The 14,489-nt window shown below is 41.2% G+C and overlaps 1 protein-coding gene across 1 annotated transcript in view; it reads left to right on the top strand.

Moving 5' to 3' along the window:
• Positions 1-14,489, top strand: part of LOC311146609 (E3 ubiquitin-protein ligase rnf213-alpha-like) — a 64,097-nt gene that overhangs the window by 22,716 nt on the left and 26,892 nt on the right. Inside the window, 15 exon segments of the mRNA XM_084183138.1 lie at positions 1,381-2,003; positions 2,273-2,432; positions 2,564-2,781; positions 3,141-3,278; positions 3,570-3,731; positions 3,919-5,212; positions 5,481-5,665; positions 5,757-5,912; positions 6,735-10,334; positions 10,425-10,555; positions 10,817-10,912; positions 11,046-11,170; positions 11,396-11,518; positions 11,750-11,799; positions 11,943-12,087. Of these exon segments, the coding sequence (XP_084039264.1) occupies positions 1,381-2,003; positions 2,273-2,432; positions 2,564-2,781; positions 3,141-3,278; positions 3,570-3,731; positions 3,919-5,212; positions 5,481-5,665; positions 5,757-5,912; positions 6,735-10,334; positions 10,425-10,555; positions 10,817-10,912; positions 11,046-11,170; positions 11,396-11,518; positions 11,750-11,799; positions 11,943-12,087 (7,206 nt within the window).

The raw sequence follows: 14,489 nt of genomic DNA, 5'->3' as shown, positions 1-14,489 counted from the left end.
CCCCAAACATTTGTTGAATATGCTGAACAAAAATATAAACGCAAAGTGTTGGCCCCATGTTTCGTGAACTGTAATAAAAGATCCCAGAAATGTTCCATATACACAAAAAGCTTATTTCTCTCAAATATTTAGTACAAATGTGTTTACATCCCTGTTAGTGAGCATTTCTCCTTTGCCAAGATAATCCATCCACCTGACAGGTGTGGCATATCAAGAAGCTGATTAAAAAGCATGATCGTTACACAGGTGCACCTTGTGCTGTGGCGGTCACGAAATGTTGTGTAGAAAATGTAGTCTATTTCAGAAGAACAGAATAGCATACTCTGAGTTGTCCTTATGTGGCTATGCCAAATGGCTGTGGGCTACACTAGTTCATTTAGCAGACAAGATTTGCTTAGAATTCTGTGGCATTATTTTATATTATTTCATAGTATGAAGAATACAATTGAACAAAGCTAAATAAAATAGAGAGGATATTTTCTCCAAACGATTTGAGGGAGTGCGAACATGCGGCTATTCTGTGTTGAGCGGTTAACAAAGAAATAGGTATTCCTATATGCTTAATTTAGAGTTATTAATGTAACTTTAGTTGTTCTACAAACGTTATTTATTATTTTAACGGCTATTGTTTTGATTTTTAATAAGTCTTTTACTTTTGGTTTTGTACACCAGCTTCAAACAGCTGAAAATACAATATTTTGGTTCTGGAAAATATGTTTCGTAGTGGTTTAGATGGTATAGTGATTCTCTACCAGGGGTTCCCAAACTTTTTCACTCTGGGCCCCCGTTGCAGCATTGGGGAACATCCTGCTATAATAGTGAAGACATCAAAACTATGAAATAACACATATGGAATTATGTAGTAACCAAAAAAGTGTTAAACAAATCAAAATATATTTTATATTTTATATTCTTCAAAGTAGCCTTGATGGGTCAAGGGTCAAGGGTCAAGGAACACTACAGGACCTGCATGAAGCTCTGATGATTTCTAATACAATATATTAAGGAATGTCACTTTCAATTGTTGGATGTTTTCTCCAGATATAACATCGTCAAAATATAATTTCTTTACCTGAAGTGTTGTCCAGTCGTTTCAATAAGATATGACAAAATGGCTTTCACTGGTTGCTAGGCAAATTATTTCCCTTTCACTGGTTGCTAGGCAAATAATTTCGCTTTCACTGGTTGCTAGGCAAATAATTTCCCAGAGAAGGAGGCGATTTAAGAAAACTGTGTGATACCGTTACAGAATGCAGAACTTTGGATTATTGTAGTTTTGTTAATTGCATACATTTCTTTGCTTGAGGAAATTGTAGCCCTATGACTTCTTGACATAACACTCCTGGTTAATGTTCTCGTAAATACCATATTAATCCACAGTCAATATGAGAGAGCTGCAGCACAAAATCCAAGGGAACATCGATCAGATGACGCTGGATGAATTCATGGAAGTTCACAGACTTGACCACGCCTCCTCTGACGTAACTGGGGTGGTCACATACTTCAACCTCTGTGATGTCACCAGGCAGATGGCATCTACCCTACATGATATCGGGGACAGCTACATTTTCACCATGTGTTGGGAGAACCAAGCCAAAGAGCTTTCACACAACCAACTTGACACAGATGAGACAGAACCAAAGCCTGAGAGGGAGACAGAAGATTACACTCTCGATCTGATCCACAGCAAAATATTCCAGAGTTGCATCGATAACTACACGAGGATCTATGAGAGTTTGAGATCTGGCACTATGTCATTGAAGGAGGTGGATAGCATCTTTGAAGCCTACAAAGACAAGTACAAAGACATGGAAAAAGATCTGAAGATCATGCGCAGGATCAACTCATCTGATGATGGAAGATGGATCAAGAGCAGGATCCAGCAGATCCAACAATACCATGACCTTCATCTAGCATTGGAATCAGCCAAGGTCATTATGGATGTTAGAGAGACTATCTGTCCTCAAGGGGACTTCAAAGTGCTACAGACACTGCTGGATATGGTGAGTTGGCAAAAATTCTCACAGTCCACATTTTCACTTCACAAAAGTGATCTTGTTTCAATATATTAAGCATTTCTACACTCTTAGAAAAAAAAGGTGCTATCTATAACCTAAAAGGGTTATTCGGCTTTCCCCATATGAGAACCCTTTTGGGTTCCATGTAGAACCCTTTCCACAAAGGGTTCTACATGGAACCCAAAAGGGTTCTATCTGGAACCATGTAGCATTACTATACTCTATTCATATAAATTATTTATGGTGTTTTCCAGAATACTGAGGACTTTAAAGAAGAGAGTCTGAATCGCATTGATGACAATCTGCTGGAGATCAAGAAGGTTCTTGAGGACATCACAGAACCTCGCAGACGGTGTCTTCGAGAGCTCAGCCTGAGGATAAACTTTGTCAAATGGGTCAAAGAAGCTCTTGAAGGTGAGATCATACCAGAAGACAAGGCAGAAAAAAAGCAGCACCAGTAACAGCCAACTAGTTAGGGTTCGCCATAACGAACTCAAAGTTTTTTTTGCAAAAGGGATAAATGTTTTATGTTTTTGCTGTTGTAGATATCAACGAGCTGAAAGTGTTTGTTGACCTGGCCTCCATCTCCGCCGGAGAGAACGACTTGGATGTGGACCGTGTATCCTGTTTCCATGACGCTGTTCTTGGTTACTCCTCCATGCTCTATGGGCTTCCACCAGATACCGACTTTCATGCCTTCAAGGAGGCTTTGACAAAACTATGGAAGGCGCTTGGAAATGACAGCAACATACCAAATAAGCTGGTTAGATGTTATGATAATTATGGCATGTTTAATATTTTGGGAGAGCTTGTCAAACCTGAAGGACTGAGGCCTGTATTTGAACATTGCAGATAGTGGATTTTCAGCACTACACTTTCAGAATTGTGTTTGATTTGCAGAGCACCATTTACCGGACATTACATAATATATAATGTAATATATTTAGCAGATGCTTTTATCCAAAGCGACTTAGTCATGCGTGTGTAAATGTTTTACTTATGGGTGGACCCGGGAATCAAACCCACTATGCTGTCGTTGCGAGCGCCATGCTCTACCAACTGAGTTGGACAAAAATAATGCTTTAAAAAACCAATTCACGATTGTTTCCTCCCTGATTGCAGCGGGATACCGCACGCCATTTGGAGTGGCTGAAAACGGTAAAGGACAGCCATGGTTCTGTGGAACTCTCTTCTCTATCATTGGCCACATCCATCAACAAAAGAGGCATCTACATCATCAGTGCACAAAACCAGAATAAGGTTTGTTCAATAAAATTGGGAGGTTACTGTGTTTTATACATAAAAAAAAAAAAGATTAATTGACATGAGTTTGTTGGAAGATGTATCTTCATTAAGGAGTCACTGTCTATTAGTGCTGAGTGATTCCCGCCCTCTAAAGGCACTAATCGCTCAGCACTACTGTCTATGTTTGTACTCATACAAGGTCTTCCATTTCTTTCCGCTATTGTTTAACAAACATCTGTAAGCACTTTCCTGAAGTAGATCGATGCTTCTTATATTGGATCTTGTCCATTTTGTCTTCTTCAATAGCTGAGTTTAGACACTGCCCTGAAGCTGCAGATTCCAGAACAGCAGGAGGAAGGTCAGATGCGTAACTACTCCTTAGAAGACCTGAGAGATCTGCAGAACAAACTCATGCTGATGTCTGGAAAGGGGGAGCAAAGCCAGAGTGAGGTGGATCACTTTGCTGAGGTAATGCGATTGGGTGACCTTGAGGATCATCACACACCTGAAAATAATAATTACTGAAAATATCATGCTATCACAGGTCTCTTTTTAAATTAAAATACCCTGGGATGATATTTTTTATTTGTAATATATGATTGTATGTACAGAAACTGAACTGAACAATAAACAATAACTTGCTTTATCTTCTCAGGTTTTTGACAGTGTCCAGAGGCTAGCTGTAGCGTTTGTAGACCTTTATGCAGCTGGGAACCCACTGTTTAGGTGTTGGGAGGCCAAGATTCACTGTAATACTGAAAGTGATACTGGTATTGTAATGGAATTCAACCTTGGCGACCTCCTACAAAACATCAGGCTGGAGGGCAATGCAATGGACCATCTTACAGACCTGTGCAGGAAGATAGAGGTGTGTTTGGATGACTGGAACAGATTCATGGACAAACAAAGATCTCAGCACTATTACCTCAACTATTACACCGCAGAGCAGATAGTCTACCTTTGTAATGTTTTGACAGAGAAAAATGTGAACACTAAATTGGATGAAAAGGTGTTGATGATGCTCTCTTTCATCAAACCTGACTGCTCTGTGTCAGATGTGTGGGAGGCATGGATGACTTTTCAGAACAGAATGACAGAAACTCTGAAAGACAAAGACACCAGATATCAGACATTCATTGACCTTCATGATGACTTGGGAGACTTTGATTCTTCTTTTGCTGGTGAGGGAAAAGGTGCCATCGATGTTCTGCAGAGCCTTTTGGACAAGGCTGTTGGTTTACAAAAACTGGATCTGGTCTGGGATACTTACATGAGAGATATGAGGAGCATTCTCCAGGACTCCTTAGACACCATAAGCTTTGGTCGTCTGCTAGAGATGTTGGCCAACAAAGAGAACCAGGAAGAAGATGATGGAGAAGAACCCATGCTTTTAGAACCAAGTGAGAATACGGTCAGGAGAAAGCTCCCAAAAGGCCTCTTCAATTGTCAACCTAATCTCATAATCTGCCCACAAGATGAAATCTTGACTTCAAGCATCTGCTTGTATATGACCAGTGATTATGAGCAGCTGCCTACCTACGACGAAGTCCTCCTGTGTACCCCTGCCACGTCCTATGAGCAGGTGGAGCTTTTCTTCCGGCGATGTCTCACACCGGGCTACATGGGTGAGAAGATCTATACCATGCTCTTCGCAGACCAGCTGAGCTACGAGGTGAGCTATGCAGTGGAGAAGCTCTTTCAGAAACTGAGTTCATGCTCCAGAAGCAGCTATAGGCTGGTGATCATCTGCAGCGCAGAAAGAGAGCACGCCTACATCCCCTCTGCCTTCAGTCACTTCAAACGGAACATGGTGCCACGGGAGTCTCTTGAGAGGATTCAGAGATACCTGTCCAGGCACTACACTGTCCCCTCACACCAGACCAGTGCGGCATCTGTGTTCAAAGGTAGACACTTTGTTGGGATTGTGTCTTCACAGAGGGCTGGAGTTGGTGAGTTTTATACCGTAAAGAGTTTTGTTACTTCATATAGTCCCACAGAGCCAAACGTATACATATATTTCATATTATGAATGTGTTCTTTTAAAAATGTGCGTTTTTTTGATATTCAGTAGTTTCAGTTGCAAGTCTTGAGTTTCAGGAATACTAATAGTTTATACTCTCTCAACACATATGAGTTCTTTAAGCAGAAAATATTCTATGCCTATACATTTGACCTAGGTCTTTGTAGAGCTGAATCAAATGTTTTATTTATTTGTAGGAAAATCCCTGTACATACAGAGGTTGTATGAAAAACTGGAGGGAACTGTGACAATGGGAACCACATTCCGCAAATGCATTCGCTTAATTGAGCCCAAGGTTGATGAGCATATCATTCTTCAGTCCTTGTTTGAAACGCCAGAGAGCAAGGAACACAAAGTCTTTCATTTTGATGTCACATCCTCGGTAAATACTCCTCTAGCATTAATAAGATATTGAAAATGTTGATGTTTTTCTGTGCCGGCAGATTTACATGCGTGCTATTGATGTTCTCCAGGTACAGAAAGGACTGCATGAATTTCTATTCAAACTGTTCTTCCTGCGTTATCTGACGGATTCCGATGGACTGATGTGGAAATGCAGCAACAAGCACTTGTATGTGATTGAGACACTACAATCCACCAAAGAACCGCCCGGACATGCCTCAAGATCTGTAAGTGTCAATCCATTTTTATTTTGTCATTTCACGTGAAACGGTTTGAAGTATACCGTTAAGTAGCCCTTCCAAACGCAGACAGGTGGCTAGCTGCTAGCATGCTAAATGGACATTTCTCCACTCTTCAACCTAATATTCATCATCTCCAGCACCACCTCAACATCAACATAATGTGTGAACTGCAGGTTTCAATGTTTTGTGGTCAAAAAGATAGTGGAACATAAGTGTTTTCCGATGCCATCATCTGGTGTGCATCATGTAACTTTAACCAACTATGAGCAGGAAAAGTTTGATTTACTACATTTTAGGAAAACTCTATATTAAAGGGGAAGGATCACAAAAATTATTCTATCACGTTATATTTTCTTTACCTTGAAAGTAGTCCATGGGGTGGAGTCAGCAACGCAACATTTGACTTTGTTTACTAAGCTACAGTGATCTACGTCTAGCATTAGCATTGTTTTCGAAAAAGTGTGATGATGATGCGTTTCGCTTCATATGATGCATTTTGCATCATCACACTTTTTGCTTTGTCCAGAAAATAATTTTATCTTAATAATTTTACTGCTGACATGCACACTTTTTTTGGGACCATATCAACAGTGGACTAATGAACAAAATACACAAATATTTAATGCATATTTAGTAATAGTATTTTGAGTAAAATATATATTTAAATACTTTTTCTGTTGGACATCCCATTTTAATCGTGGAGGTATTGTTTGTCAAAATACTTCATATGGTTAATATTATATAAATATATATTATATATATGATATATTAATAATATTAATCGTAATCTTAAATGTGTCTGTTTAGGATCCAAAGGGACACTTTCCTCTCTTTGAGGTCTTTCCTAAGGTCTTCTGCCGTCCACCAAAAGACGTTATGGGGTTGGAAGCGAGAACTGGAGATGATCCGGTGCTGGACACTGAGGACCCACTCATGGATGACCAGTGTTTCAGGAGTGAGGCCTTTCAAAGACCATACCAGTATCTAACACGTTTCCATAGGGGTGAGAATCTTGACAGCTTCAACTACAAAAGAGTTGAAGGAACTCATGCAGAGTGCCTTCAAATGCTCTTCATCTACTGTGGTATAATTGATCCATCCTGGGCAGAACTGAGGAACTTTGCCGGATTTCTCAATCTTCAGTTGCTAGACTGTGAGACATCTGATTTCTGCAACTTTGAGTTTGTTGGAGACACTCTTAGGGGATTCCGAAACTTTGTGGTTGACTTCATGATCTTGATGGCCAAGGACTTTGCCACTCCATCTCTCTGCATCGCTGACCAGAGCCATGGGAGGCAGCCGATGGACAATGGACTCAACGAAATAGATCTAGCCCCGTTCCTCATCAGAAAGAGATGGGAATCAGAACCGCATCCATACATATTTTTCAATGATGACCATGCGTCCATGACCTTCATTGGATTTCACCTACGGGAGAATGAGCAAAATGGGGTTGATGCCATTAATCCATCAACAAATGTGGTGATCAAGAGAAACATCATGACCAAAGACCTGTACAATGGCCTCAGACATCAAAGAGTTCCCTTTAACATCGACTATGACCAACTTTCTCGAGCAGATAAGATTGAGCGTCTATGTAGTGTGCTGGGGATCAAGTGGCCAACAGACCCTGATACAACATATGAGCTCACCACCGACAACATACTGAAGATGATGGCCATCCACATGAGGTTCAGGTGTGGCATTCCAGTCATCATAATGGGGGAGACTGGCTGTGGGAAGACACGGCTCATCAAGTTCCTGTGTGAGTTGAGAAGGAGTGGGGCGCCCACGGAGAACATGAAACTCGTCAAAGTTCACGGTGGAACTACGTCTGACATGATCTACAACAAGGTGCGGGAGGCAGAGAAGATTGCGGTTGCCAATAAAGAGGAACATGATTTTGATTCTGTTCTTTTCCTCGATGAAGCTAATACCACTGAAGCAATAAGCAGCATTAAGGAGATCCTGTGTGACAACACTGTGCAAGGACAACAACTCAGCTCCCAAACTGGCCTGCAAATCATTGCTGCATGCAATCCTTACAGGAAACACACAGATGAGATGATCAAGAGGCTGGAGGCAGCTGGTTTGGGGTACAGGGTCCGAGCTGAAGAGACTGAAGAAAGACTTGGATCCATCCCTCTTCGCCAGCTGGTGTATAGGGTCCAAGTGTTGCCCCCGAGCATGATCCCTCTGGTGTGGGACTTTGGGCAACTCAGTGACCACACAGAGAAAATGTACATCCAGCAGATTGTGCAGAGAGTTGTGGAAACAAATTCAATCAACAAAGGATCCATCAGGATGATCACTGATGTGCTGTCGTCATCGCAGACATTTATGAGGGAGAGGAAAGATGAATGCAGCTTTGTCAGTCTCAGGGACGTGGAGCGCTGCATGCAAGTATTTGTGTGGTTCTACAACAACCACTCGCTGTTTCAGGATGAGTTAAAGGCATTCCTCCAGAAACAACCCCAGGAGGAGAGGAGCAGGAGTGACCAGCTACACTCACCTGCCAGTGATCCAGTTGATTGGTCACTGTTGATGGCTGTTGGTGTATGTTATCAAGCCTGTCTAGAAAGAAAAGGTGAATACCAGACCGCAATCTGCAAATTCCTTCCCCAAGTCACCCCAAAGAAGATGAAGCAGGAGATCTCAGTCATGCAGGACCTTCTCCTAAGCGGTGTCCCAATGGGAGAGACAATAGCAAGAAACAAGGCTTTGAAAGAGAATGTCTTCATGATGGTGATCTGTATCGAGTTACGAATCCCCCTGTTTTTGGTTGGCAAGCCTGGGAGCTCCAAATCTCTGTCCAAAACTTTGGTTGCAGATGCCATGCAGGGCCAAGCTGCACATTCTGAGCTGTACAAAAGACTGAAACAGATTCACATGGTGTCCTTTCAGTGCAGCCCTCACTCCACGCCAGAGGGCATCATCAACACTTTCAGACAATGTGCCCGCTTCCAAGAGAGCAAGAATTTGGAGGAGTACATCTCCGTTGTTGTGCTAGATGAAATTGGACTGGCAGAGGACTCCCCAAAAATGCCTCTGAAAACATTGCACCCTTTACTGGAGGAAGGCTGCATTGATGACGAGCCACTGCCTCATAAGAGAGTTGGATTCATTGGCATCTCCAATTGGGCTTTGGACCCTGCCAAGATGAACAGAGGCCTCTTTGTGTCCCGTGGTGACCCGGACCAAAATGAGCTACTCGAGAGCGCGAAAGGCATATGCTCGTCTGACAAGATGATTCTGGAGAAGGTTAAGCACCTCTTCAAAGCTTTCTCCCAAGCGTACATGACAACTTGCAAGAAAGGAAAAGGGTTTTTCGGTCTACGAGATTACTACAGTCTGGTGAAGATGATGTTCGCCATCACCAAGGTCTCTAAGCAGAGCCCCAGTACAGTTCAAATCATTGAAGCAGTCCTAAGGAACTTCAGTGGAAGAGATGATGTGGACGCAGTGCGTATATTCACCAAAGAGCTGCCGGGCCAATCCATTCAACCTGATTTGGATGGCATCAGCACTATTGATCTGGTGAAACAAAACATTGTTTCCATTTGCCAAGATGAGGAGTGTCGATATCTCCTTGTCCTCACCAAAAACTATGCAGCCCTCCAGATTCTCCAGCAGACATTCTTCTCAGATCACAACCATCCAGAGATCATCTTTGGTTCCAGCTTCCCAAAGGATCAAGAGTACACTCAGATCTGCAGAAATATCAACCGAGTGAAGATCTGCATGGAAACTGGCCAGACTGTTGTGCTTCTGAACCTTCAGAATCTGTACGAAAGTCTCTACGACGCTCTCAACCAATACTATGTTTCACTTGGGGGTCAGAAGTATGTCGATCTTGGATTGGGAACCCATCGTGTGAAGTGCAGAGTTCACAAAGACTTCCGTCTAATTGTCATTGAAGAGAAAGAGGTGGTCTACAAGCAGTTCCCGATTCCCCTGATAAACCGGCTGGAAAAGCACTACCTGGACATCAACACTGTCCTCAAGAATGACCAGAAGGAGATTGTCAAACAACTACAGGAATGGGTCAAACAGTTTCTCTCCTTGAAAAGTCAGCAGTCCAAGACAAACCGCTACCTGCCACATGATGTCTTCATTGGCTACCACTCAGACACATGCTCCTCTGTGGTCCTGCAAGTGACAGAGAAGATGAAAACCGAGTCTGACGAATCTGACTCTCAGAGCAGAGTCCTGGATGAAGCCAAGCTCATCATGCTGAACTGTGCAACTCCAGATTCTGTCATTCGGCTTGACGGGACTAAATTATCTGATGTTGAGACCGAGAACCTGACGCAAATCTATTTTGAGGAGCAGAATCATCATTCCCTGGCAGACTTCATTGCCTCTCACACACAAAAGGAGGAATGGAGGAATTACCACTTTACAGAGGTAATTCACGTGAATCTTATCTTTTTAAGAATATACCTTGAATAGAATGCATCTTATATAGCTCATAAATCTTTTTTGCTCTTTTTAAAGGTCACAACATTTTCCCGGCTATTGACAGCAGCAGATATCCATCAGTTACAGAACATCACAGAGCGTTGCAACGTCAAGCTACTCTCACTGCAACAGTTTGACACAGAGCACTCCTTCCTCAAAGAAATCAGGTCTGCTTAAAAAATGTGAACAAAAGCTCAGTTGTGTATAGGGGTTGCACAATTCCAATTACTTTCCCAAAATGTCCAGGTTTTCCAGAAATCCCCCGGTTGGAAGATTCCTAGATTTCCTGCTTATTCCCCTCTGATTCTAGGAATTTTCCAACCAGGATTTTGCAACCCTAATTGTATCATTTGTGGGTGTGTGTGTAACCTTGTAGAGCATTCATAAGAATGATTATAGGATTAGGAAAATAACTGTGTTCTCTGTAGGCAATTTATTGACTCCACATCTGCCGACAAAGTCCTCATCATCCAAACAGACTATGATGAGGGTTCCCAGAGCATGAACATTCTGGCATCTGCCAAGTGAGTGATTCTCATTTAAGATTTGTCATCACAACTATTGTATTAGGTTCTAAACTGAAGTATTAGGTTATACTGTTGTATTGTTTGACTTTTTTTTATTTTTTTTATATGTTTGATCTTTGTATCTCCTCAGATATTCATCCATAAATGAAATAAACAAACCAAAAGCAGATGGTGACAACGGAAGGGTGTTTGTGTACTTTGTTACCAAACTGCCCCGAATTGAAGGTGGAACCTCCTATGCTGGATTTCATGGAGGTGAGTTATGTTAAATGCTATACAACAGGCTGATTTAATCATTTTTTTTTGCACGGTAACAATTGAATAACATGAAAGAAAAGAGAAAGCAGCACACTGCTCTCGCTAGTATCACTGTTCTTTATTAAGCTTTACGTATCGGTCTCAAGGCAGTGCAGTGTGGCGGTTTCTCTTTTCTTTAATATTTACCGGTATGCAATTTCCATCCTATTTTTCTTTGCACAGGACCCTGGAAATCAGTTCACATTGACGATCTTAGAAAATCCAAAGAGTTTGTATCAGATGTCCAGTCCTTGAGAAACCTACCCATCAGCCAGCTTTTTGAGAAAATTGAGGAGCCGCCCGAGGGTACATTTTACTTGTCTTATAAATGATAAATATCCAAAATGACTTACATACCATTTTTATGGGTAGCCTCAGCGGGAAGAGAAACCACGACCCTTTCGTTGCAAGTGACATGCTCTGCCCACAACATAGTCACTGCTATTATGCTCAGTAGCACAGATGCCATAGTTGGGAATTAACTGTAAATAATCCTTGATAATTCGTTTTTTTTCATAGTTTTCTTTCTTGTTCCAGCAATGCAAACAGATGACACAGACATCGAGGCACATGCGGCAGAGCACTCTGTAAGTATTATATACTCGTATACTACATATTGTAAACAGGTTTTTATATTGCAGTTCTTAATTATGACATGCAGGCGCTTCTGGCATCTGTAAACCTAACAAGGTATGGGTGTGTTATTCATGTGAGGATGTTGTTGTTTTAGGCTGAGTTTGATGTCACAAATCTGGTGCGAAGCTGTGTGCAGAGTGCAGTGAGCATGCTCAGAGATCAGGAGGACAGTGGAGCTCTTAGCACCAGGAGGGTGGAGCTCCTGCTAACACTTCTGGACGATAGCGAGGACCTGAAAGGTTACTAACCCACAATATTTCCAGTGTGTTACTTAAGCAATAAGGCCCGATGGGGGGTGTGGTATATGGCCAATATACCACGGCTAAGGGCTGTTCTTAAGCACGACGCAATATCCTTAGCCGTGGTATATTGGCCATATATCACAAACCCCCGAGGTGCCTTATTGCTATTATAAACTGGTTACCAATGTAATTAGAGTAGTTAAAATAAATGTTTTGTCATACCCGTGGTATACGGTCTGATATACCACAGCTTTCAGCCAATCAGCATTCAGGGCTTAAACCACCCAGTTTATAATGTAGTTTCAGAGGTTAAAGACAAGACCTAGAACCCTCTCACTACAGTTCACTATAAAATACTACAGTACTTGCTGTAGAATTCTGTAATAAACTGGAACAGTATTACGACACACTGTAGTATCCCTCCATCCTGTAGTTCTTACTATAGAATGTTGTAGTATGTGTAAGGGATAAACGCCAACGTTCTGTACATTACCTTGGAGATAATGGACGACGCAGCGGGACAAGGCGGAGACGAGTCCCTTTGCAATGTCTGTTTTTTTTTCAAGTTAATAGGTATAGAAAGGAGGTCGTTTATCCCGCTAATACCACGGTTGCCAAAGAACAGAATACTAAAGCACACATTTAAGAAACAAAAAAATATATATTGATATTTGAATGTTTATAAAAGCGAATTCATACTTTCGGTTGCTAGAGATGCGACCCAGTCGTTTGTTTGATATTTATGGGCGTGGCCAGTTGTTCGTTCTATATGTGTTCCGTTGCCATGCTCACTGGCAAAGTTCTTATCCTTTTTTGCTAGCTAGCCAAATGGCTACGGCTAACACATTTACAACCTCTGCTGCCAGAATTTACATTTACATTTTAGTCATTTAGCAGACGCTCTTATCCAGAGCGACTTACAGGAGCAATTTGGGTTAAGTGCCTTGCTCAAGGGCACATCGACAGATTTTTCACCTAGTCGGCTCGGGGATTAGAACCAGCAACCTTTCGGTTACTGGCACAACGCTCTTAGCTACTAAGGTACCTGCCGCCCCACATAGAATAACAGCAAAGTAGCTGCATTTGCATTTATTTAAGCTGTTTTCTATTGACATTCATTTGGATACATCCATAACAATCTGATGATGCCCGATTTTTGCCTGGCATAGCTAGAAAAGTTTGCCTTCTCGTCAGGACACACAACACTGTTCTTTACAAGGAGATCGCATTGCATATCAAACACTAGGCTAGAAGCTAGCTAAATCGTTTGTTGCTAGTGAACCTGTAAATATCAGTTGCTTAAAACAGCTGGTCAAACTAGAAACATGTGGGAGGATTTGACAGCATAGCGCCACTTGCGTCATGACTGCAACAGTAGGGACAAGATAAATTAATGTTCATCACTCACCACGTTAGGTCATCAGATGCTCCAAAAAAAGTAGATAACTAGCAGAGTTTTTCCTTGTTGGACCTGTGTTTGCAATGTATCCAATTTTGGTTTGTGTGGCTGTTGGTTTAGCTTTCTGTAACTTTGTAGCAAGTACGGTCTGCGTGTGTAGGTGGATATTGCGTCATGATCGCAAGGTGTCCCAATATGTTTTCCAACTGTCCATTATCTGGTTTTAATGCCCATTCTTGAATGCCCTTCTAGCCAATCAAAAACAAGTATTCAACAATGCTGTGGTATAATGTAGAACACTATACTACACACTGTAGGAGCCCTTGATAATGTGTAGTACTTACTATAGAATGTTGTAGTATACTGTAGAATACTATAGTAAATACTACATGATTTTCCACACCAAAAAACACAGAAGTAAATAGTACAGTAATGTCCGCAAAAACACTACAGTCCGCAAAAACACACAACAACAAAAAAATACAAAGAAAAATAATTAATAATTGTAAAGTGGTTGTCCCACTGGCTATCATAAGGTGAATGCACCAATTTGTAAGTCGCTCTGGATAAGAGCGTCTGCTAAATGACGTAAATGTAAAATGTAAATATGTCAAAGATGATAAAACAAAAACACTATAGTAAATACTTCCTTGATGTTTGCAAAAACACTACAGAATATTACAGTCCGCAAAAGCACTACAGCAAATATGACAGTATACTACAATCCGCAAAAATGCTACATTAATTACTTTAGTATATACTACAGTTTTCTTTTACTACAGTATTTATACTATAGTTAACTGTAAATACTACAGTAAAGTAAGCAAAAACACAACAGAGAATACTATAGTATTTATGCCATAGTACCTTTTATTGTGGGCTTACCTGGACCCTTTCATTAGATAATACAACAAAAACACTATAGTAAATACTACAGTATACTACAATCCGCAAAAACACTACATTCAATACTATAGTATATACTACCGTTTTCTTTTAA

Source organism: Coregonus lavaretus (assembly GCF_964263955.1).
Source record: "Coregonus lavaretus genome assembly, chromosome: 19".
NCBI lineage: Eukaryota > Metazoa > Chordata > Actinopteri > Salmoniformes > Salmonidae > Coregonus > Coregonus lavaretus.
This window is presented reverse-complemented; position numbering and strand designations above follow the sequence as displayed.